A 27,355-nucleotide genomic window follows, 5' to 3' on the forward strand; every position below is an offset into this window, starting at 1 on the left:
ATATTTTAATATAAAATACATTGTAGTTAATTTTGTATAAACTAATTAAAATTAGTTCTCTTAAATTGGTATAATAATTTCTTATTGATGTCTACCATAATTTTCACAAAATTTAATTTAACTTACACTTCAATAAAATTTTCCATGATTAATAAAGAGTGTCCATTTACATAAAAGTAAACAAAAAATATTTTAATAATATTGCCGCCAAAATTTAATTTTATAAAAGTACCAATTATTTATCTTTTGTTTTTTTTTCGGAAGCACCCAAAAAATATGCAGAAAATAAAAAAAATACCGAATTAGAAAAAGAAAAATTCCCAGAAAAATTTTAAGAAAAAACATTATTTGCATATAGTTTAATATGCAATTCATTGAAGTTTATTCCGTATACATATTAATATTTAATAAAATATTCATTAATAAATTTGTATAATTTCTTAATAATGTCCACCTATTTTAAGTAAATTAAATTTAATTTGAAAATTTATTCAAAATTGTTCATGAAAATTTTACAAAATTAATAAAGAATGTCAATTTAAACGAAAGTAAACATAAACTATTTTTATAATAATGCAGGAAAATAAAATAATTTGTTATTAACCATAATTCTTGTTTTTTATAATATCCGGAAATTAAAAAAAATATCGAATCAGAGAAGAAAAATTGCTAGAAAAATTTTCAGAAACATTCTCTTATATTTTAATATATCGTATTTTTATTTCGTATATTAACATTTAATACGGTATTCATTAATAAATTAGTATAATGGTTTCTTAATGATGTCTACCATAATTTTAACTAAATTCAATTATTTCATTTGAACTTCATTAAAATTTTCCATGCCTAATAATAAACAATGCCCATTTAAACAAAAGTAAACAAAATATTTTAATTATAATGCCGCCAAAAATTTAATTTTATAAAAAAAACTGTCAATTAAACTCTTAGTTTTTTCGGAAAAATCCTTACCTTAAGGACAAAAAAATGATTGCACTCAAACACGAAAAGGTCACAACAACAGGTGAACGATCACTTGTTTCGAATGTCCGGCCGGCTTAAGATGAGTTTTAAAAATATCGAACTCCAAAGTGTGTTGATACTTGTAATCGAACTGACCAAATGTATACTCCCCACTTTTCTTTTTCAAGTTAGCGCGCGTTCCCCGCGAAATCACCGCCGAAGTACAAAAAAACTAATCGCTCAATGATGCAGTCAAATTTTATTAATCTGTTGCGAGCGATAGTTGGGAAATTTAGATAGGTACTTGCAAGAATTGATTTATATGATGCAAGGGGTATCTTTTTTATTGATATACTGAGTGTTTACAATCTACTCTATACACAAAGTAATAAGTAAATAGTCTGTAAGTCAATTAAGGCGAGTTAGCTACCGTACTGTGACTGTTCTTTGTATTATTGCGGTAGGTCTTCTAGCTATACTTTCTTCAGTCTTCTTTGGGCAAGTAGTCGGGTGAATAAATTATTTACCAATTTTGTTCTGGTCGGTGGTGCGATTTTTATATTTTATTGCATTATTATTTATTAGACACGTCCTTGATTAATGGGATGTCCAGATCATTGTGAAGTGTCCGGTGCGAAACGTACTATGGAGCTTTATTTATCATACGAACGAAGTATTTTGGATTGGAATGTTTGGAGTATCTTGGTCTTGGTATTTGAAGGATTGCTGCAGCCTCATAGTTATATTCCTTATGTTCAAACTGTTATGAATATAGCTTTGTACAGGAGCCGTTTATTTTCAAGAGATGCATGAGACCTTTTTTTAAGTAGTCAGTTCATATTTTTTATTGTAAGATGTAGTTGTTTCCGTTTAGTTTTAATGTATGTATTTTAAGTTTTGTAATTGGTTGAAATGATTTTTTACTTTATATGATGGTACATTAGGGTCGATATCCATTGCAAGGAGTATTTTAAAAATATTGTATTTAAATAATAATGAAAAAAACTATAAAAAATTATTTATTAATCACTATATGTAACAAAATAACTTCGTGCATACATGGAATATGGGAGGAACCAAGAACAAGCTATCTGGATAATTTATAAACCAATTTCAAGTACGAGAATGGGGACTGATAAATCACTTACTTTTCAGTACATTACATTGGAAATACTTATACTCAGTTAAGAAACAATTTCTACAAACAAAATTTTGCCTAAAAATGAGCTTTATAATGTCCGTTATTAACGTTTATACAGGGTGGGCCAAACAAAACAGTCCACCTCGATATTTGGCAGTATTTATTAGATTTTAACGAAATGACGAAACAGGTCGATTTTTGATCTAAGGGGGACTGATTTTTACGGTACATACATTTGTCATTTGTCAACCCCCTACCTTCCACTTCCCCACCCCTTTTTTTAAATAGAAAATAGGGGTCGTGTGCTAGCTCATTTAAAAGGTTATTCAATTGTTCATTCAGTAATATAAACATTAATGTAATTATTTACACACGGTGTCAAAGAAAAAATATTTAAAAAAAATTAATTGACACAAAAAGAAGAATGTATGTAATTTATTTAATTCAAAGTACATTCTACTGCTGTCACAAAATAGAAAAAAATGTTTTTTGATAAATAAACATTGCTTTTCGCTTAATTTCAATGTTCAAGCTGCCACCCATCTGCCTCTTGGTAGGTTGAACATTGAATTTAAGCGAAAAACTATATTTATTTGTCAAACAAACATTTTTCTCTGTTTTCTGTCAGTAGTAGAATGTATTTTGAGTTAAATAAATTGCATACATTCTTCCTTTTGTGTCAAATAATTTAATTCAAAATAATTTTTCTTGGACACCCTGTATAAATAATTATGTCAATGTTAATATTACTGAATTAATAATTGAACACCATTTGAAATAAGGTAGCACACGACTCCTATTCCCTATTTAAAAATAATGGGTGGGGGAAATGGAAGGAAGGGGGTTGATAAATGACAGATTTATGTACCACATCAAAAATGTGTCGCCTTTAGATCAAAAATCGACCTGTTTCTTCATTTTCTTAAAATCTAATAAATACTGCCAAATATCGAGGTGGACTGTTTTCTTTGGCCCACTCTGTATAGGGTGCGTTAAAAGAAGTGGAACGTTCGAATATTTCGCCAAATCAAAAAACACGGCATCAATATTTTTTTAAAATCTATACAATGATACAAAACAAGACCCTCAACCTCACAACGTCGCGTAACGGACTCCCATCGTCGCGGAAATCGACTCTTCCAACTATTTCGCGACGTTACTTTCGTGACGATCGTCTCAGCATTCTACCATAGACAGAAATTAATACAACGCGCCGTAGTATACTCATAGAAGCTTGGCTTCAAAAAATTAAAATATACAATATTAAACACTTACATGAACATATTGGAGAAAGAAAAAGAGTATCATATATCAAGACTCATCAGAAAATCTTAAAAGGATAAAAATAAAATCGAAGTCAAAACAATCTTTAAAACAACCAAATTTCAAGACCACTGAATAATATTAGAATAAAGAGCTTGAATTTACGTTCAAAATATAGAATTTGGGAGATCTCAGATACGTATACATTGACAAATTTATCGCTATTTGCCAATAGTAATCATAAGAATCTTTGGATTTTTTTATTTTAAAAAAATTATCAGATAAACGTAATTATCAGTTATTTAACTGGGCTATAAGTGTCCCGCACCATCGAAAGAAAGTGGTCCAAAGAGTTGTACGTAACTGGATGTAAACACTTTATTGCTGTGATGTATGAACGGTAGCGTTGTACTCATTAGTAAACGGTTGTTGTTTAAAGCAGCGGAACTTTTAATTTAGGGGTCTCAGTTAATAGAACTAAAGACAGGAGCATAGTGTCCAATGAAAGAATGCTGGCCGGAAACAAAACCTACTGGAAATACAACTTCATTAAAGATAAGAAGTTCACTCTGAATACTAAACTGAAAGACCAGTAATCACATAATATGGTGCTGAAGTAATGTATCTGATACAGAAAGATGAAGAAATATTGAGGGTCCTTAAGAGACAAATAATTCAGAGAATAGCAGGCACACTCAACTTAAATAATAATGAATTTAGAAAACTGATAAATAACTAACTAAGGCAACTTTTTAAAGAAGAAGACATCGTTACATTTATCAAAGCACAATGACTCAGATGGATGGGATATATAGAAAGGAAAAATCCAGAAGCAGTTATCATGAAAATCACCAAATTAAGACCAGTATCAAGAAGACCACGAGAAAGACCCAAAACTAGATGGGGGAACCAAATAGTTGAGGACCTTAAGAAGATGGGAGTTAGAACATGGGTAACCTTAAACAAAAATAGGAAAGAATGGAGAAATATTGTGTAAGATTCCAAGTCACACAACCAATTTGTAAAAGAAAAATGTTAATGTGAACTGATTCCCCGCTGCAAATCTATCCGAAGAGCCAGAGTGTAGATGCCATGGTAGTGATTATTTGAACAATGTTTACAAACATACAAATTTTGACTATAAATACCTCTCATGGTCTACACTTTCCATTACACCCATGATTATTACGTTAATAACACAACACCCGTTGAATTGATATAAAACACTAGCTTGGCACGCAATCTAACATCGACTGAACTCTAAACTTTTAATTTATGTATAGATGGATATAAATTTCAACATTGATAAGATTTAAAAAAAAACATCAATGAATATTATCGTGTTATCCTATCTTTTGATGTCAAAATGTTTTTTTATTATAGTTGGCTTTTAATGGCGTCAGTAATCAAAATCCAAAGATGCTAACCAAAAATATTATTCAACGTTCCTTATAAAGAGAAGTGTATTTTTAAAATAATTTTTATTAGTATTATATTAACTGGGACTTAATGTTGGACTGGGCGATAGAAATGAAAAGGGAGACTATTTCGCAGATTTTTGCAAAGAGCATAATCTATGTATAATGAGTACCTACCTTTTTCAAATTACCTAAACGGAGATTACATACGTGGAAATCTCCCCCATAATATCGTAACAAACTAAATTGACTACATAACCATCAGTGAGCGTTACAGAAATGCAGTAAAGTCTGTAAAAACCTATCCTGGCGCCGATGTGCCATCTGATCACAATCTATTGTTAGCCGAAATAAAATTAAAATTTAAACGGATAAAACAACAACGATCCTCTAACAAACTGGATACCGATTTTATTAGAAACAACAATCAGGAGATTGCAAACAATTTAGAGAGCAATTTTGAGAATAGCGAACAACAAGAATCCATCGAGGATCATTGGAACCAAATCAAAATGATTATAAGCAACTCAACTCCAAACTTTAAAGAGAAAAATCAAAAGAAGCAACAGTGGATGAACGACGAGATTTTGAATTTGATGAAAGAAAGATGCAAATTTAAGAACCAAAACATCGAAATGAATAAACGCATTAGTAAAGAGATAAGGACTAAAATACGAGCGGCAAAAGAAACATACTTTGAAGACAAATGTTTAGAAATTGAAGAGTTGCAGAGAAAACATGATTCATTTAATAGGTATAAAAAAATAAAAGAACTCACCGGTCAGAACAAAAAACATGCAAATAACATCGTTGATAGAGACGGAAAACTGATTATCACTGATTTGGATAAAATTAGACAGATGGAAAAACTACATTGAGGAACTGTTTAATGATGAAAGGCCCGAGCTTGAAATTAACGAAGTAGTTGCAGGACCTGACATAACTATGGACGAAATTGAACAAGCAATAAGATTAGCAAAGACCAGAAAAGCAACGGGACTAGACGAAATATCGAGTGAAATAATAAAGCTCTTCCAAAGTTCAGGTAAAAGATCTCTCCTTCATATTTTTAATAAAGTTTATTAAACTGGCTATATACCAACGGATTGGCTGCTGTCGACTTTTGTGACGATACCTAAAAAGGCAAACGCGAAAAGATGTAGTGACTACCGAACCATTAGCTTGATGAGTCATGTTTTAAAGATATTTCTACGAATTTTGCACTCTAGGATGTAGTTTGGATTCCGCAATAATCTTGGGACCAGAGAAGCACTATTTAGTATTCAGGTTATGGTACAGAGATGCAGAGGTGTCGGACATCCGGTTTATATGTGTTTCATTGACTTTGAGAAGGCCTTTGATCGGGTAAAACATACTGAAATGATTGCTACTTTTCAGAAAGTGGGTATTGATGATAAAGACCTACGCATTATCAAAAATCTTTACTGGCATCAACGTTCAAACATCAGGATTGGCCGGGAGACGTCTGAAGAACTTCAAATATGAAGAGGAGTAAGGCAGGGCTGCATTTGGTCCCCACTAATATTTAACATCTATTCTGAGTTTGTTTTCAATAAAGTAGTGGATAATGCTCAATGTGGTATCAAAATGAATGGCGTCAATATTAATAATTTGAAATATGCGGATGACACGGTGTTAATTGCGAGCAATTATGAAGAACTTCAACATCTGATTAATAGGATTACCACAACGTGTGACGAATATGGACTCAAGCTAAACACCGCAAAGACCAAGGTGATGGTTGTCAGTAAGACGCCAATAAAACCGGAAGGGGTAACAGCTTATGGTGAACAATTAGAGAGAACTAACAGTACCACATACCTTGGTTGTAATCTCAATGAGAACTGGGACATGAGCAAAGAAATTAGAATACGTATAGAGAAGGCCAGAGCTGCATTCTTTAAGATAAAGAAACTTTTATGGGGAAACAACATTATTTTGAATCTTAAAATTAGATTAGTGAGATGTTATGTGTTCTCTACTCTTTTGTACGGTGTCGAAGGTTGGACTTAAACAGATACTCTTCTCAAGAAATTGAAAGCCTTTGGCATTGGAATAACGAAGAATCCTACGAATAAGTTGGGTGGATAGAGTTCGTAACGAAGTTGTTTTGCACCGGATGGGAAAAGTCACGGAAGTCGTCAGAGCAGTTAAAAATCGAAAACTTGAATATTTTGGCCATGTTATGCGACACCCAGAGAGATATAATATACACCATTTAATAATACAAGGCAAGGTAGACGGAAGAAGTGGGCCAGGTCGAAGAAGAACGTCATGGCTGAAAAACCTGAGAGAATGGTATAACAGATCCTTTGCATCCCTTTTCCGAGCTGCCCTTAACAAAATTGCTATAGCCAATTTGATAGCCAACGTTCGATAATCGAGCACGGCACATGAAGAAGAAGATTATATTAACTACAAGCTTCATTAACTACATTGGCTTCTACTTTCTACCGAAATTTTTAACATAGAATTTAAAAAACAATAATTCATACATTATTTTTTAGCAATTAACCATATATTTTTAATGGAAAAAAACTCTTATTGGCTTCTTGTTCTTCAAGTTCCGCCTATCCGAGATTGGAAATTATTTTTAAGTTATTTTACTGTGCTATAACTCTCGCGCAACATTGGAAGAAGGTGGTCCACAAAGAGTTGTACGTAACTGGATGTAACACTTTAATGTTGTGATGTATGAACGGTAGCGTTGTACTCATTAGTAAACGGTTGTTGTTTAAAGCGGCGGAACTTTTAATTTACATGTGGAAGTATGCAGTAAATTGAGATGCCAGTAAATTAGGGAAGGTTTCAATTGACAACTGCTTAATTGTTCTGTGTATATTCGTAGACGTTGCAGCAATCGTTACTATGTATATAACTTCAGTTACGGGTTTAATTAATTCATGGAATACTAATTTTTAATTAAATCTTTCGAACTTCTTTTAGTAGCTTGGCTTTTTAGCTGTTATTCATTTATTCGTGAAATCTAATAAGTCCTTGCTATAAGGCCATGGTTCTATCAATTCTGTTGTACTTATAAAAGCAACATGATGTCTATTCGGTTTTTCTTGCGTATATGAATTGTCCGATGAATGCAATTTCCGGAATGCCACTTTCCGGTTTAATTGAAAAATTGTTCTCTCCGATGTATCGATAATCTTCATCTACAGGGTGACAGATATTGCCAGCAATGAACACTTAAAAACCAAGCAATAATTTCATCCTAATTTTTTCTTAAACCTAATTTTTCGTTTCACCTTTTCTAGGATTTCATCCTAATTTTTCGTTTGACCACTACCACCTCTCTTTATTTTTAATCGTTTTAATAAGGTTTTACTTCTATCCCTTTTTCCTTTTATTTTTGCCCTGATTAGATCTTCCTCTTTATCTTTTAACCTCATCATAACTCTGGCTTTACAACCCTGTACGGGTCCCAGCCACCTTCTCCAAGAATTTGTCAGTCACCCCTATCCATCGCTTTATTCGACCAAGCACGAATTCCCATATTTCTCATTTTTCACCGATGTTTTCAAGGAGCCCTGTTATGGGTCTTCGTCTTCTTCTCTGGTCTATCAATGAGCGTTTTCTAGTTGGGTCAGTCTGTTTCATCCGCATCACATGTCCTATCCATCTCAGATATCCCATCTGACTCTGTTTTACGATACCTGGTTCCCGATATATGCTACTTCTTTTTGTGCCTCTCAAAATAAAATATTGGAGTTATTTTGATAATTTCGAAATTTTAAAATGTCCAATCATAAAAAACTGCATGCTGATGACCAATCAACGGCAAAATGATACGATGGCATGCCAGGTCTTCAATATAAGCTTTGCGATATAACAATTGGAGCGATATCACCTAGGATAAGAAGCGAACTATATTTAGTATATTCGTACAGACTTTAGCATACCCTGACCACGTGGACATCTTAACAAGAACCAGGATAACCAGGTAAGAACTACAAATTTGGGACAAACAAAACCGAAATTGATGTCAATTTCCAAATATTTATGCTTCCGGTTTGCCTTGTATTTGGTTTCAGAAAAAATTAACATTAAGTTATTATATTACAAACAAAACACGTGACAGCCTTTTGACGTCTCACATAGATCTAAGGCTTATTTGTAATGCGAAGTTTGAGAAAAAAACACAGTTTCATGGGTACACCCGGTATACAATGAAAATTTACCTGTTTAGCAACAATATTATTACAGCGATATTGTTAAAGAATAAGGCTATACCACATTGAAAAAATTACGTAAATCGGACAACAGGTTTAGAAAATTCGAGACATCAAAAATTACCCATTTTTAAGGTGTCCGGTTAATTTTGCACCCCAGTGTATAAAGAACACAAAAATTTCCAAAACAATTGAAAGAGAGCATATTATTACTGAACTATAAAGAATCTAAAATTGTGCTGAATCTTATTTTTAATGGCATCGAATGTAAAAAATAAAAAAATTGAATTCTGGGAATTATGGTATTTCGCATATCTTTACGCATTTTACTGAATATTCTGGAAAAATTTCATAACCTGTATCAGATTATGAAAATTTCTCAGAATTTTCAAATTTATTTTCCTTTTCATTTTTGAGAACAATATGTATTACACCGTTCTTAGGCGTCAACGCCCTTCGGTAGGGATCTATGGGAAAGTATCACCTAGCCGCAAGCCCTTATCCCTTGCCGTACTGCTCCCTCATAGGTCGATCAGATGCCCGCATATCCAGTCTAAGCGCCAGATTCATATTTAGAATTTTATACTGGCGCGTTAGCCTTTTTGTTTTTCCGATGGCCTGGGCTGGGCTTGAACTCACATACTTCAAGGCGAAGTGAAGTGTGGGTCAGCCGCTAGTCGCACTGAGCTATCCGATCGACCAGTCGAGAACAATATCCGGAGTGGAAATCGAAACGTCAAACAGTAGTCAATTGAGAAATAAATGTAATTTTCATGACACCAACAATTGTGGCTCAATTCCATATAAAAATAATATCCAGTGATCCAAAATTATTGTCATCATAGTGGGCTATGAACAGGCGCGGATCTAGAAATTCAAAATAGGAGGTGCTAGATTTACCGAAAATATTATTATGATTATCCAGATTTAGCCATACGTCTCACGTTCCCTCTAAGTCTCTGAGAATAGTGTATTCCCAGTATAGCTTGTAGTTGTCGTTTTCAAGCATTCTGTGAGAGAAGTATTGATAACAAGGAAGATAGTAGGTTTGCAGAAGTCCCAGTTTATTGGTTAATTCCTGGTCCTACTGAGTCATGGCGTTCTTTATAATCAGTATCGACTAAAACTTGGGAGCACTCGGTAAGATGTTGGATAGTTTCGTTTTGCTTGACATTCATATCGGCATTTGTCATTTTGGACTTGACGGTCTTTGACTACATATTTCTGGTAATTTTTAGTTGGAATAACCTGATCTTGAATGACCAGTAGGAAACTCTTTGTTTTGGCAAATATCCTGAAGTCAACCAATAGTTCGACGCTATATTGCCGACATATTTTTGGCTGATATCATTGAGATGTCGTCCATGCAGAGGTTTACTCATCCAGGTTCGCATTTTTTTCTGGCTTAGAAATGTGGCTTATGCTCATTGCATAGGTGGTTTATACTGCGCAAATTGCGCTATTTAAATTATATGGTATATAGTGCCGCGGTAATGTTATTCTCTCTACTACACTGAGTGAATGATATTTTTGTGCCTTTGAGAGAAGTGTTCTTGTTTTCTGCTGAAAACTTTCTGTATCCGTTTTTGTCCATTTTCAACTTTATCATTTCATAATTAGGCACACGCCTCTTACTTCCTCTAAGGGGAAAATTCACTCATCCCAGATACTTACGATATCAAAAGAATTGATCTCTGGTGACGCTCTTTCCATGCTATCGAGCTCTATGTGACTTGGTATGCTAGAGTAGCTCCCAAAAATTTTCGTGTATATCTGAACGTTGAAAGTGGTACAGCTTTAAATATGGTTTTTAGTAGAGGTGTTCATGTAGAGCCAACTATTTTATGGTTTCTAGAATGTTCTTCGAAATGAATCCAGTAGTAAAGAGAATAATAGGTAGTATCTGGGTGGTTCCAAATCTATGTAATTGGCGATCTTTTCGTTATATTTGACAGATTATTGTTGTTAGGTATCGCCACATCAATTAGTGTTATTTGTCTGATTCATTTGAATTTATTAACTAATATGAAATCTGTTCCATTACTTGCCGATGTTTGGTCTGTAATCCCAGTTTAACTTGTAATTGTCATTCTCAAGCATACTCTCAGGAGCGTATTGATAATATGGGAGATGGAGGAGTCTCACTTTGATAGTTATCTCTTAATGAAGGATCTCTCCTACTGAGTCATGCCGTTCCATATATTCCGTTGCAGCAAACGCATAAATAATTAATTCAAATAAAGCATTCTGCGTAAAATAGTCACACAAATTGATAATTTCTAGCAGTAACTTTCCTCTGCTGAAGTCGGGTTAATTGTAAAACTGTAAAAAATAATATTTAGAGACTGAATGCAATAGGGGGTCTAAGGCCCTGTTGATCCCCTCTGTATCCGCGCCTGGCTCTGAAGGAGATAGATAGCTATACAGCGCATGTCTATGATTAATTCAGATATAATTTAGTTTACATCGACTTTGACTATATTCAGATATGATTGTCAGTTAACGTCAACTTTGACTTTTCAAGTTTTAGTATACGCTGTAAGCTCGTACGTAGAGGGGATATTTACAAATTCGCGAGCGTCAGTAGTGGCAAGTCTGTAAACGTTTACCGGAAATTTGACATTAATGTCAAAGTGATTAATTTAAAATTAAAATTAAAAACATTAATTATAAAAAATATTAGTTGTTCAAAGCTGTGGTATACCGGGTGGTGAATCGGAAAACGGGCCATAGGAAACTCAATGTAAAATTCTAAACTGTTGAATTCCTGCTTCCCTAATTATGTTACATCAAAAGTCATGAGAAGTTATTTGTAGAGGATTGAAATCTGTATTAAAAACAGAAGTTACAATTGTTCTACGATTTAAACACATTCCAAAATTTTGAAAAATATAATGTATTTACCGCAGTAGGTATGTGTGGGTATGTTAGGCCACACGTTACTATTTAACTGACAGTGAGCACATTATTGACTGAAGAAAATATCTTTATTATTAATATTTTCTCCTTAACTAAGGGTATCTTATCAACTTTATTGTGTTTTAAACAAAAAATGATAAAATAATTAAAAAAATTGACAGTTTTAATTGTTAATATAATAAATTCATTGTCAACAAATGCAATCTTATACACATTATTGTATTGTGTGTGGCCTAGCTTTGGCGTATTACTCTGAAAATTGTATTATATTTTTACAAAATTTTGAATAATTATTGTTCATAGAACAATATTAACAGTTGTTTTCAATAGAGAATTCAATTCTCTACAAATAGTTTCTGATGACTTTTGATGTAAAATAATTAGGGAAGCAGGAATTTAACAGCTTAGAATTTTACATTGAGTTTCCTATGGCCCGCTTTCCAATTCACCACCCGGTATATTTTTACCTTAAATATACTTACGTTTTAAATACTGAATTTAAGTTTTTTTAATGTTCCGTAATATGTAATTATAAATTAATCTAGCGCCATCTACACGATAATTGTGAAAGTATCCGAAGTAAAAAATTCATATTTTATCAATAGAACGTCAAAATGATTAGCAAAATCTTAAAAAAATCGATTACAATTATTAAATTACTTTTTTGCGTTGTAAATATTCAGCGATAACAATTAAATAATAAGTTTAAAAATTACCGGTGAAAGTTGAATTAGTAGTCCGCTAGGAGCGACACCAGCGAAGCTCAGAGCGTATAGATTATTTTTTAATGATTTTAACTTCCAATCGTATAGTAAGATATTTGATCACGTGTTTAATTCTGTCCAATCAGATTAAAATTATACTGATTATTTCATTCATAGGAGATTCTGACCAATAGAAAGCTACAGAAATCTGAATTAAATAGATAATTTTTGATAATCTCCCGTCGTTAAGTATATTACGTCAGATGCCCTTCGTTGCTACGAAAAAATACATTCAGTGACATTAATGACAATTAATGTTTTAAAAATTATAAAAGTGATGACTTTCAATCGTCAAATATTTATAAAAACTGTGTGTTTAATGGTACTTACATAAATAAATTACAATAAAATTTTGGTTTTGAACAGTTTTATTCATGAAATAATCGCAACAAATTGCACTCGACCTCTGAAATTAATATAGAATGTTTGCTCTCGTGACACTTTGACATAATTTCACTCGCCTTCGGCTCGTGAAATTAAAACTGTCAAAGTGTCACTCGGGAAAAATTCAATAATTTCAGAGCTCTTGTGCAATTACTACTGAGAATTATCTACTGTAGAAAATTACCGATACAATTTTTTAAGTAGATTGTTTCTGTTTAATGGCAACCGGTTTCCTAGTTTTGACAACTGTCACATTTAAGAAAATATCCATAATATACGTATTAAAAAATAATCTTACGAATATCACACAACAGTAAGAATAAATAAGAAAATAATTCTTCATTTTTACTCAAATTTGTTGTCATTGAGCAATAGCCACTCGAGCCCTGCGGGCTCTCGTGTCTATTGCCAGACAACAAATTTTTGAAAAACTGTCGCATTATTTTCAATTTATTCTCATCTTGTGATATTATATACGAAAATTATTATTTTAAAAATGGTTTTCACGGATGAACCAAAGCGATCTATGCTCGAAATGTATTTTAGAAATGACCAAAGACTTAACGGAGAATGGGTTTACTTCAACCGAGATGCTTTTGAAGATTTTGTTATAGAATTTCCCAATGTTGCGGTTTATTATCAATTATCACGTCGTTTGCAGAACTATTCATCGCGTTGTAGATGTTGATAAAGAAACGGGAAGCGTAACCCACAAGTCAGAGGCAGGCAAGCCTAGAGTGCAAACTGAAGAAAAAATCGATCCTGGTCAGTTCAGTTTTTGTAATCATTTTATTTACCTATTTATTTAATTATGTCATTTTTTTTATTTTTGAATAAAGTTCTATGTTAAAGTTTTTAGCTTATTTATTTATGTTATACAATTTTAATCAAAATTAATTTATAAGCCAATGATACAAATTCAGATTAAAAAAGAAATACGTAATTTTTTGCTTGGATAGATTTAATGAAAATAGTTCTGGATCGCTCGTTACTAAATTAAACATGCCACAAGAAAACAATTTCAGAACCTTTAATTTTAATCTAATTTATTTAAACGGAAAATATCTAAACCACACGTTTTTACATTTACAAACATGAATATCACTTCATTATTTAAATGTTACCTTTATTGTTATACAATAATTACCGAAATGTGTTCGTCATAACACATTCGACAGATACATACGTATCTTTTCTTACAACAAATATAATACGTAATTTTGAAAATTTATTCCATTTGAGAAGTTCCTTTACATATTTAGTTTATAAATTAAGTTGTAAATAAAGATTTCAATTTTGGACTCAGCATCCAGTAATCCAGCTGGATCCAGCGTTTTTCGTACATGCTGGATTCAACAAACCGTCTGTATCCAGCAACGCGGATCCGCATACGTGTCAAATTCGAAATAAGTTACTTCATATCTGCATGCCTCTTTATTCAAAGCCGTGAGTCGGCAACTTACCATTCTATCGCGCTATCAGGTAGTACGCGCCAAAAAAGCGATTGAACTATACAGTTGCTCACCACTCTTCAACGGGTGGAACTGGCTATAGAAGCTCTTCGCAAAAGATAGCCCACTTTGATAACGGCAGACACAACCATGAACTTTGTCTTAGGTAATCTAAATAGCCAGGACTCTAGCCTTATTGCCAAGTTATCAGAAGTACTACGCAACTCTCTGAGATTACAGGTACATTAGTGTACTTGCAAAATCCTAAAAAGTATGACGAACAACTAAACAATCCTGGTTATTTCCCCATGTTGTAAAAGAATGCAATGCGACAAGAGATGAAAAATTTATTGAGTCGTGTAAATAAACAAATCCGCACCGGGCCCGCAGCACGTCCGAGCCAGCATGGCTGGCCAATGGCCAATGGCCATGCTGGCTCGGACGCGGTGCGGATATGTGTGGCCCAACCGTAATCCGCAGCCCGTGAATTTTACTTCAAAACAAGAACTTGAGATTGAACTGAAACAAGAAAGACTTTTATAATAAAAAAAACTGATTCTCAAAAATATGGCGAAAAGATTTTGAAAAGGAAAATGACCGTTATTGAGGCCGAAAAAGTCCAGGCGATCATTTGTTCATGGTTTATGACTATCTGAGTCTGAACCAACCAACATAGAGGCCGAAAGGGCTTTCTACGCATATGTGCAGTTCTGTGCGAAGTAGGTTAGGTGATAAGACGAAAGATAAAATATGTTATATAAGGTCTCACTGTCAAAATAACTCAGTAAGCCATGGAAGAAAAACATATTACTTATGTAACCTGCGTCAGCTCAAAATTGCCATCAATGAAATTTGCATCAAATGAATTGCTCCTACAACAGATAAGTTCATTTGGATAAAATTTCTTCTTCTTGTGGTGCTGTCTCCTTTAGTAGATATTAATGATTACACTGGCAAATATGTCTCTGTCCCATGCGGCTTTAAACAAAGATGTTGAATCAAGGCCGGTCCAGTCTCTGATGTTTCTAAGTAATGTTTCTACCGGGACCTCGTTTTCCTTCAATCTTACCCTGGATGAACAGTTGCAAGAGGCGGTACTTTTTGTACATAAAATTTTATTCGTGATAATTCTCAGCCGACATGCGACACAAGTTATGTTTCACTCAGGATCGTACGGTCCATTGAAGCAAGAGAAGCATTGCTTCCTTAGGTTTCCTTAGTAATACTGTACCTACTGAGTAACTGTGATTATTTAAAAAAAAATTAAATAAATATATAACAAGAAAAGACAAACGTATTTTACTCTATTTTTGTCATAGACATGTCAACAACAAAGCAATGAAATTTTGTCAACAAAGTAATGAAATACTCGTAAGCAGCGTTGCATGCTGCATATCTAGCTTTCCTTCCTATAAGTACCGGCGGATCCATGATCGTCTTTATGTCGGCATAATAATCTGATTTCAAATTTGCTTCTCTCCAGCCTATGTAAAAATCATCGCCATCGGGGTTACACGCCATTTACACGCTAAGTAGCGAGGTTAAATTTCGAGCATATCTATCGCATATAAGCAATTTTGTCCATTGCATACATGACAATATTTTGGTAAATTTAAATGGGATTGACCAGCTCTTGACGATAGCCGGTTCGTCGAGTGATTTTGTGGATTATGAAGATTGATTGTATTGAAATATTTATATAAATATTAAATATTTATATAAATATATAAATATTATTGTTTTCGAGAATGGTGAAAACTGGGATATAGGAACCATAAACAGCTCGAGAAGATTTTTGAAAAGTTTAAAAAATTATTTTAATTTAAATTGTGTAATTTTGCTTTTTTCTAAAACATTTCCATTCCCAGATAATTTATTTAATGTATTACAATGCAAGATAAACGAGATTGGTTTCTGTGTAAAAAAATAGCAAATTTAAAGATGTTGTTAACAAAAAGAGATATGACTTTGAAAAATGCTGGAATAATGTGATGGCAAGAAGTTTTGAGCCTAAAAGGGAACGCATACGTACTGATAATGTTGGAGATGTGGAATCGTGCTACCGCCGACTATACTATCAGATTTTGGATTAAATATTCCAATAAATGGAATTAAAAAATAATGCCAGCGACATATTCGGACGTGAATTAAGTTATGTACTGACCGTTCCAGCTATTAAGCTTATAGTGCCTCTGTAGAACGTGGTTTTTCAACTCTAAAACAACTAAAGACTTAGGTACTTGCGAAACTCGACAGGACAAGAATGACTCTCTAATGTTTCCCTTTAAGCAATTGAAAATAATCTGGTTAAAAAAATGTTACAATATCCACGTTTGTAAAAGAAGTGATAGACGAGTTTGCGAAAAATAGTAGATTAAATTACATTATAAATAGGTGCGTTTTTACAATTTTTTTATAAATTGCTTTCCTTGTTTCAAATTTCACGGCACGCCCCTGGTTTCACTTCCATGGCTCACTAAGGACGAGTTTTTTTTTAATCTCATGATAATTGTAGCATTTGCTTTAGTCATTTTAAGTTAAATAAAGGTAAGATTAATTACGAATTGCGACTGATTATACGTCTTTATACACCTAGAATAATTTTTGTTTTGAGTTTGTATTTTATTAGTTTGTACTAAAAAGCTTAAATAAAAATGAACAAAAAAAAATCATTAAAATTGTGTTTTTATTTTGATTCCACATTTTGTCGGATCCGCTTTGTATCCAGCTGGATTCAGACCAATCTAGCAAAAATCCAGCTGGACTGAAAATGCTGCTGGATTGCAATCCCTAGTTGTAAACTTGTACAGGATGTACCAACTTGGGAAGAAAAAATAGCGCATTATGAATATCTCTTCTTCCAAATGCATTCTCCCTTTGTTTTTTACGCGTATGGGCAAAATCACCAAGTACAAAATTATATTTCTAACATATATTACGCTTATTATCCAAGCGAAAATGGACAGCAGAAGGGGCCCAGGGAGGAAGAGACGATCGTGGCTCTAAAATTTACGGGAATGGTTCGAATTGTCATCTGCCGAACTATTCAGTTCTGCAGTAAACAAAGTCAGAATAGCCATGTTAATTGTCAACGTTCAGAAAGAAAAAGGCACACGAAGAAGAAGAACAAATATTATATAGAAAACAATGTGAAACCGACAAAAAATTAGGATATTAAGAGATTACCTGAATAATGGAGTATAATAGTAAAAAGACAGAAAGATCCATGGAAAGACAAATGCTGAACATTAAACTATCAGACAGGAAAAGAAACGAATGGATCCGTAACAAAACAAAAGTGAAAGATGTCTCTACCCAAGTAGCAAAGCTTAAATGGAAGTTCGCCGGACACACCCTACGGCAGAAGGATGAAAGATGGGCTAAGATGATTATACATTGGAGACCGTGGAACCACAAATGAAAAAGGGGAAGGCCACAGATGCGATGGTCGGATGATCTGAAGAAACACACTGGGTCAAATTAAATGCAAATTGTCCAAGACAGAGAGGTATGGAAGAAAGAAGAGGAGGCCTATATCCAAGGATGGATGTTTGGGGCTGATTAGATAGAATAGCAAAAAAACCAACAGGAGTGATTGAATAAATAGCTAGAATAAAAATAAGCTCCTATGTAAAGTGACAGCAACTAAAATAATACAAAAAATAACTAAGACAGACCAAGGAAAGAGTGAGAAAATGAAATAAAATATCTCAGAGGAAAAAAATGCAGAAGAAGAAATGAAACTGCACAAAAAAATGAAAGAGTAAAAAATTAAACGTTAAATTGGATAGGATCTAAAAAAGATTCAATCCGATAATATTTCAAAGTTTAAAAATGAAAACATATCCTCATGCTGGAAGTATTAACATATGCAAATATAAACAAAATTACAACATTAACACAAAATGTATTCAATGTTTCAATTAGTACCAATTATTTGACCAATATTTACAAACATTCAAATTTTGATTATAAATACCTTTCATCGTCTACACTTTCTAGTACACCCATCATTATTACGTTAATAACACACGAGCACCGTTGAATTAATATAAAACACTAGCCTGGCACGCAATCTAACATCGACTGAACAATTAACACAAAAACTTTTAATTTATGTATTATATGGACGGATGTAAATTTCAACATTGATAAGATTTTAAAAAAATGAATGAGTATTATTGTGTTATCCTATCTTTTGTTGTCAAAATGGTTTTTTTATTATATTTGGTTTTGAATGGCGTAAGTAATTAAATCCGAACATGCTAGCCATAAAATATTGTTCAACACATATATATTTCAAACACATCAAAAAATCTCAAAACTGGAACGACGAAGACAGGTAGAGAAGAAGACTTGTAAGAGTATAGGAGAAGAAAGACAGACTCAGACAAATGCTGTACAAATAAAAGAAGATTATGGATTGATGAATTTACAAAAGAGTTAGAAGTAAATTGATTCAATAAAATTGTATTTTGACTAGGAAAGTTTTGGGGTAGTTCTAATTTCGTTCATTATATATGGACTTTGGGCTGCTGAATCCGAATATGAGGTTTGCGGACAAAATTTCTTGTCGGAACATTGAAAAAATCGCGAAAAAAACAAAGGACATCGCACACATTTTATGGAAAATATAATGTCACTCAAATTCAATAAAATTTATACGAATAGATTCGTATTAAATTAACGGTCAAATCTTATCATTGCGCCAACTCTTAATTATGATTAATTACGGCGCAAATTGCAATTAAAGTTTATCGAAATCACATTTTTTGAGTCAGTAAAAGTGTCAGTTACAATTACTATTGCTCTGGGTGCTATTCACAAGAGCTTAAACCCCGCTGGGTCTAAGCGGATTAGTGAAACTAATCCGCTGATTTATGGAGTACCGACAATTTGGGTATTTTAAAATATTTTTTCTCTCTCTAACTTATGTACGTACCCATTTGATTTCAGATTTATTTATATCAATTTCTGCTCTTATTATTGAAAATATAGAGTTGGCGCAATGATCAGATTTGACCGTTAATTTAAAACGCATCTATTCGTATAAATTTTATTGAATTTGAGTGACATTATATTTTCCATAAGATGTGTGCGATGTCCTTTCAGCTTTTTTCCGCTTTTTTGCTCAAATCTCGAAAACTATTAACTTTTAGTAAATGGTCTGTTAACAGAAATTAAAGTACTTAAAATTATCTACAAATATCACTATTTACTTTTTTTTTTCAGACGAACCGTTGGGTCTAAAGTGCAAGTTGAAAATTGCCAATTTTTAACGGTCTCGGCAAAACCCACTATTTACATTCCAAAACTTTATTTTTTATTAGAATGCTGTCATTTGATAAATTTCTCCTAGTTTTCTGTACAAAAAAATTAATGTTAGTTTATAGGTATGGTATGTCTCTTGTGACAGCTTCCATGAGTCCATTCTGTCCTAAGAGGCCGGGAATGTCTCTGCTTTTCCCTTAGAGCTACAGAAGATCAGGCACACAGGGATTCTCAGTAGTTTCAGTTGATGTGAACATTTCCTTCGGATCTGTTATCTTGATTTCTGATAAACATTGAGGTTTTGTCCTTTTAAAATGAATTAGTTGAACAGCTCCCTGACTTCCATAAACTTCAGGCGCGGGTTTCTTTTTTATCCGAGGAATGGATTGCTTGAAAAGTGTGGTATTCGTCGATTGTATGTACAGTAGGAAAAATGAAAGAATACCCATGAACGAACATATAAAACACGCTGTATTTTCCTGTCACCGTGTCACAAAGAAAATTGTCCAGTGCAGGTACATGTAACAATAATTATTACATGTACTTGCGCTGGCCAATTTTTTGTGTGACACGGTGACAGGAAAATACAGCGTGTTTTATATGTTCGTTCATGGGTATTCTTTCATTTTTCCTACTGTACGTTAAAATCAGCGTTATCGTACACCTGCTGTGTAAAACACGGCAGGTCAAGTTTCTGTGGATCGCCTGCGAATGCTGACACTTCCAGGTGAACAGCTTCTGTATAAGATAAACAAAACCCCAAAGAGGAAACTACATCACCCTATTTTCTTAAGCCGTACTTTTTGTAGAGAAAACGGCCAACCGCTTGGATTGACATGAAATTTGGCATACGCATAGCTTACATGTCAAAGAAAAAAAGTGATATTGTGCCGACGTGTGCTTTTGCCCTGGGGGTGACTTTCACCCCCTCTTGGGGGTGAAAAAATATATGTCCAAAACAACTCCGGAAATGGGTAAACTGACTAATTTTAAGTAACTTTTGTTCTATAGAGCTTTTTCGCCAAGTCAACACTTTTCGAGTTATTTGCGAGTGAATATGTTCATTTTTCAACAAAATAACCACATTTTTAGAAGGTTTTTCGCAAATAACTCAAAAAGTAAGTATTTTGTCGAAAAAACCGTTCTTAGCAAAAATATAGCCTATAAAAAAGTAAAAAAAGTGGTGTACGCGTTAGGTCTCTGGATCTCGCAGAACCAGAGTTATAGCCAATGAAATATAGATTCATATTCACCAAATTTCAAATAGAATATTTCGACGTGAAATATCCAAAAAATTAAGCACTTTTTGGGGAAAACCCATTTTATTTTTTCTAAAGTGTTTAAACAAAGCTTTATTTCTGTTTTTACGAAAAGTTTCTAGCATTAAATTTAAGAAAGTTACGCTCAAAATAAAATTGGTCCCTTTTGTTTTTGCAAAAAAAAAATCGGGAAGACCACCCCCTAATTAGCAACTTAAATGAAATTGATCGTTGCCGCTCCATAAATTATTTTACTTATATTGTGTTTATATGATCTGTAAGTTTCATCGATTCAAAGTGTTTATTTTTGAAAAAATTTGGTTTCAAAGTAAAATTTTTAAAAATTTAAATTTTGAAAAATATGCTTTTTTTCAAAATAACTTAAAAATTGTTAGAGATACCAAAAGTCTCGAAATACAAAAAAAGTCAGATTTGCTTTTCTGAATATCATGTATTTTTTTGTTTTTCTGTTAGACAAAAATTGATCAAGATTTGGTGTTTCTAAATTTGCATACATTCGTGATCAGTGACTCGTTCAACCCCTTTTAACTACAGCCGTTTCAGTAATAAGGACTTTGAACCGATGAAACTTACAGATCATATAAACAATATATACACGAGTCAAAAAACTTGTGAAGTCGTTACGATTAAGTTCATTTAAGATACTAATTAGAAGGTGATTTTCTCGATTTTTTTACCAAAACCAAAAGGGACTAACTTTATTTTGAGCGTAACTTGTTTAATTTTGATGCTAGAAATTTTTTTTATAAAACAAAAATGAAGCTTTTTTTTAAACACTTTAAATTAGTTTAAATGAGTTTTCCCCGAAATGTGCTTCATTTTTGGTTATTTCACGTTAAAGTATTCCACTTGGAATTTGACGAATATGAACCTATATTTCATTAGCTATAACTCTGCTTCTATTAAATAAAAAAACGTGATATATTCACTATTTTTTTAAATTTTTTATAGGCTATATTTTTGGTAAGAATGCTTTTTCGACAAAATACTTACAATTTGAGTTATTTGCGAAAAACCGTCTAAAAGCGTGGTTATTTTGTTGAAAAAATGAACATATTCACTGCCAAATAACTCGAAAAGTATTGACTTAGTGAAAAAACTCTATAGAACAAAAGTTACTTTAAATTAGCCAGTTTACCCATTTCCTGACTTTGTTTGGACGAATATTTTTTAACCCTCAAGAGGGGGTGAAAACCACCCCCAGGGCAAAAGCATATATCGGCACAATATCACTTTTTTTCTTTGACTTGTTAGCTGTATGTATGCCAAAGGCTATAGCGGGATAAGGTGGTCAAAATTGCACCAGGCTCGATTCAGTTTTGGGTTTAGCCATTCGAAAATATATAATTGAAATCTCACTCAGCCAAATTTTCAAGTCCCTAGGTGCATCGGGGGGTCCGCTATGGAAAAAAACGTGTTTTTTTGAAAACTTTTTTTTCCAGACGCTGTATTGCTGCAAAAAATCTGAAAAAATTAATGAATGCGTATCTTAACAATACAAAGCTGCCTGATTTTTTTCAGATTTTTAGCTTTAAAATTGAGCGCAGGAAAAATTTTTGAAATTTTCAAAAAATTTTTAGGTTATGTTGTAAATTTTTCGCCAACTTTAAAATATTAGTATTTTGTGTATTTTTTTCCATTCTTTCGAATGGCATAGGCATCATTATCATTTTCGACGTGGAAAATACTTAAAAATCGAAAAAACTGTTTTTTTTTTGGCATTTTCAAGTTTTTGACTCATAAACTCAACAACATACAGCTAAATTAATCATCATTTACATTTTTATATGTTATGTTACATTTACAATCAAAATCAGCTATTAGAACTTATTTTTTTTTCCTACATCATGCCGAAAAACCCCGTTTTCGGCGTTTTTACTAAATAGCCTCAGAAATCAGTAAAAAATAATAATTCTTTTAACGTTTAAAAAATTAAAATTTTGTTGTTCTCGATAGAATGTAATACAATTATTACTTAAATAAATTATTTTTTGTTTTGCACGATTGTTTGAATTTCATATATAATAATATCGTCCCATTAAGGGTACCCTGCCATAGGCTTATAAAAAAATCAATAAATTAATTTTTTTAACGTTTTAACGTTTAAAATAAAATTTTTGTAGTATTCGATAGAAAATGTTGCCTCTTTATAAAAATGCTTGTTGCGGTTGTGATTTTCAAAGCGCGCTAAGGTTAAAAAAGCTGGGCACTTTGGTGCCGTACGCAAGGAAGCGCTTCTAGCCACGTTTTTGGAAAAAACTCAGGATAAACCAGTCCTCAAGTACCCGCCATTGAAGCCACTAACTACTTACGTAATAAAAATATTTTTAAAATAATAAAATAAGAAAATCTACGGTTTCGTTTTGATTAAAAACTAAAAACAAATAAATAAAAAAAAAAATTTTTATTAAACGTTAATGAGGAATTATTATTTAAATAAACAGTTACTAACTTATTTGAATTACTTAATTGATTAAATAGTGCAACCTAAAGAGTGCAGAGTGTTTAAAGGGATTAATAAATTAATTATTAAAAAGTTACTACACAATCATAAAATTACAAAATTCAAATTAATATACAGCATGGTGCAAAGAAAGAAATAAATTCGTTATTTCGTAAACTGGCGACTTCTGGAAAAATACCGAAACGGGTCGAGTGTGATACGAGTCACGTCATCCATCTGGGCGTGATGACGTAATCGATGATTTTTTTAAATGAGAATATGGGTCGTGTGGCAACTCATTTCAAAGGATATTCAGTTCTCTATTCATTAATATAAATACTAACACATTTATTTATACAGGGTGACCAAAAAAAATTTGAATTAAATTAATTGACATAAAAAGAAGAATTTAAGTAATGTATTTACTTCAAAATATATTTTACTGCTGTTAGAAAACAGAAGAAAATGTTTGAGATATAAACATTGCTTTTCCCTTAAATTCAATGTTCAAGCCAGCTCCTGCTAGTCACCTGCCTCTTGGAAGTTTGAACATTTTATTTAAGCGAAAAGCAATGTTTATTTTTCGAATAAACCTTTTTTCCGTTTTCTGAAAGTAAAATATATTTTGAATTAAATAAATTACATACATTATTTTTTTTGTAAATTAATTTATTAAAAAAAAATTTAGTCACTCTGTATAAATAATAAGGGTAATGTTTCCATTGTTTTCAATCTGGTGGGATGTAGAGTAATATTTTTGATGTTATTTTATGTGCTATTAGATTGAAAACTTAGTCCTTTCTAATAATGGTAATGTTTATACTACTGAATAGAGAATTGAAGAACCTTTCGAATAACCAAATTATTGTAAAGTCCCAGTGATTGGCTGTGTACCATAGTTAAAAAACTTACACAGAATTAAAAAACTTCGGTTTGTATAATGGTATAAAATTCTATTAAAAAACTTTTAAAAAAGTCATCCAAATAGATTATAGAAAAGCATCAGAACATTTTCTATCTAGTCAGATGACATTCTGTTTAGTTACTGAAACTATAGCCCGCTAGTTGATATATTATTATGTAGTCTTCAAAATTAAATAATTATTTATTAAAACTTCCCATATAAATAGTTAATCATAAAAATGCCAAAGGAAATAGCTTCAGAACAACATTAAAATTATACTTTTGAAATGCGGCACAATGTCGATATTAATGGATTTTACTAAAGCTCAAAAGCAGCATGGCTTCCCTGCTCGAAAAACTGAAGGGGTACTTGTCACAACGAGTTCGAGGTCAAGACGAAATTCGGTCTGTGTCACTCGTCTTGACTTGTCATTCCAAAAGTATAATTTTAATAAAAATTTTATTTTAATAAAATTATGTAATTTTAAAAACTATATATCAACTAATGGGCTAGTTTCAATTACTACACAGAATGTCACTGAAGATGATTTGACTAGATCGAAAACATTCTAGATGTTCTTGGATGACTTTTTTAAAAGTTTTTTAATAAAATTTTATACTATTATACAAACCAAAGTTCTTTACTACTATGGTTTTTCAAATAACCGTTATTTTCATTAAAAAAATTCATCGATTACGTCATCGCGCCCAGATGGATGACGTCACTACTAGTATGATATATATGCCAAAAAATCACAATTAAAAATCGACCTCTTTCGGGATTTTTCCTTAGAGTCGACAGTTTAATAAATAACGAATTTATTCCTTTCCTTTGCATCATACTGTATATTAATTTGAATTTGAATTTTGTAATTTCATGAGTACGTAGTAACTTTTTGATAATTCATTTATTAATCCCTTTAAACACTGCACTCTTTAGGTTGCACTATTTAAGCAATTAAATAATTCAAATAATTTAGTAATTTATTTATATAATAATTCCTCATTAACGTTTAATAACACGATTTTTATTACGTAAGTAGTTAGTGACTTCGACGGCAGTACTTGAGGAGTGTTTTTTTTGTATCAAACACTACAAAAATTTTATTTTTTAAACGTTAAAAAAATTAATTTATTGATTTTTTTATAAGCCTATGGCACGATACCCTTAATGGGACGATATTATTATATATGAAATTCAAATAATCGTGCAAATAAATCACTTATTTAAGTATTAATTGTATTACATTCTATCGATAACAACAAAATTTTAATTTTTTAAACGTTGAAAAAATTATTTTTGACTGATTTTTGAAGCTATTTAGTAAAAAAAAAATAAGTTTTATTAGCTGATTTTGATGGTAAAGATAAAAATACATACAAAAAGGTAAATTATGATTAATTTAGCTGTATGTTGTTGAGGTTATGAGTCAAAAACTTCAGTAAAAAAAAAGGTTTTTTCGATTTTTAGGTATTTTGCCACGTCGAAAATGATAATGATGCCTATGCCATTCGAAAGAATGGAAAAAAATTCACAAAATAACAATATTTTAAAGTTGGCGAAAAATTTCCAACATAATCTAAATTTTTTTTGAAAATTTCAAAAAATTTTCTGTGCTCAATTTTGAAGCTAAAATTATGAAAAAAATCAGGGTGCTTTGTATTGTTAAGATACGCCTTCATTAATTTTTTCAGATTTTTTGAAGCAATACGGCGTCTAAAAATAATTGTTTTCAAAAAAACACGTTATTTTCCAAAGCACCTAGTTCCTGGGGATCCTGTTATTTTTTAATCAAAACGAAACCGTAGATTTTCTTATTTTATTATTTTAAAAATATTTTTATTACGTAAGTAGTTAGTGGCTTCGACGGCGGGTACTTGCGGACTGGTTTATCCTGAGTTTTTTCCAAAAACGTGGCTAGAAGCGCTTCCTTGCGTATGGCACCAAAGTGCCGAGCTTTTTTTAACCTTAGCGCGCTTTGATAATCACAACCGCAACAAGCAGTTTTATTAAGGGGAAACATTTTCTATCGAATACTACAAAAATTTTATTTTTTTAAACGTTAAAACGTTAAAAAAATAATTTATTGATTTTTTTTATAAGCCTATGGCAGGGTACCTTTAATGGGACGATATTATTATATATGAAATTCAAAAAATCGTGCAGAACAAAAAATTATTTATTTAAGTATTAATTGTATTACATTCTATCGAGAACAACAAAATTTTAATTTTTTAAACGTTAAAAGAATTATTTTTTTTTACTGATTTCTGAGGCTATTTAGTAAAAACGCCGAAAAACGGGGTTTTTGAGCATGCTGTAGGAAGAAAATAAGTTCTAATAGCTGATTATGATTGTAAATGTAACAATACATATAAAAATGTAAATGATGATTAATTTAGCTGTATGTTGTTGAGTTTATGAGTCAAAAACTTCAGAAAATGCCAAAAAAAAAACAGTTTTTTCGATTTTTAGGTATTTTCCACGTCGAAAATGATAATATGGCATATGCCATTCGAAAGAATGGAAAAAAATACACAAAAAAACAATATTTTAAAGTTGGCGAAAAATTTACAACATAACCTAAACTTTTTTTTGAAAATTAAAAAAAAATTTCCTGCGCTCAATTTTAAAGCTAAAAATCTGAAAAAAATCAGGCAACTTTGTGTTGTTAAGATACGCATTCACTATTTTTTTCAGATTTTTTGCAGCAATACAGCGTCTGGAAAAAAATGTTTTAAAAAAAACACGTTTTTTTCCATAGCGGACCCCCCGGAGCACCTAGGGACTTGAAAATTTGGCTGAGTGAGTTTTCAATTATATATTTTCGAATGGCTAAACCCAAAACTGAATCGAGCCTGGTGCAATTTTGACCATATTATCCCGCTATAGCCTTTCATGTCAATCCAAGCGGTTCTTTAAAATTTAAAGGTTTTGCAATATTTTACCGTT

The 27,355-nt window shown here is 32.1% G+C and overlaps 1 protein-coding gene across 10 annotated transcripts in view; it reads right to left on the reverse strand.

Annotated features, from left to right (window-relative positions):
* Positions 1-27,355, reverse strand: part of LOC114326889 (carbonic anhydrase) — a 471,397-nt gene that overhangs the window by 302,368 nt on the left and 141,674 nt on the right. For 4 of the 10 annotated variants that reach the window (XM_028275344.2, XM_050652595.1, XM_050652594.1 and 1 more), the window contains exon 1: positions 18,485-18,615. The exons of 4 other annotated variants lie outside the window; for them this stretch is intronic. In XM_028275344.2, coding sequence (XP_028131145.2) covers positions 18,485-18,519 — 35 coding nt within the window. In that variant the 5' untranslated portion in view covers positions 18,520-18,615. Of the gene's footprint in view, positions 1-972; positions 1,325-4,515; positions 4,634-18,484; positions 18,616-27,355 lie in introns of those variants that run through there. 2 more of the 10 variants (XM_050652600.1, XM_050652604.1) reach the window with 2 other exon arrangements.

The sequence above is a fragment of the Diabrotica virgifera genome, chromosome 6 (genome assembly GCF_917563875.1).
Source record: "Diabrotica virgifera virgifera chromosome 6, PGI_DIABVI_V3a".
NCBI classification, from domain to species: domain Eukaryota; kingdom Metazoa; phylum Arthropoda; class Insecta; order Coleoptera; family Chrysomelidae; genus Diabrotica; species Diabrotica virgifera.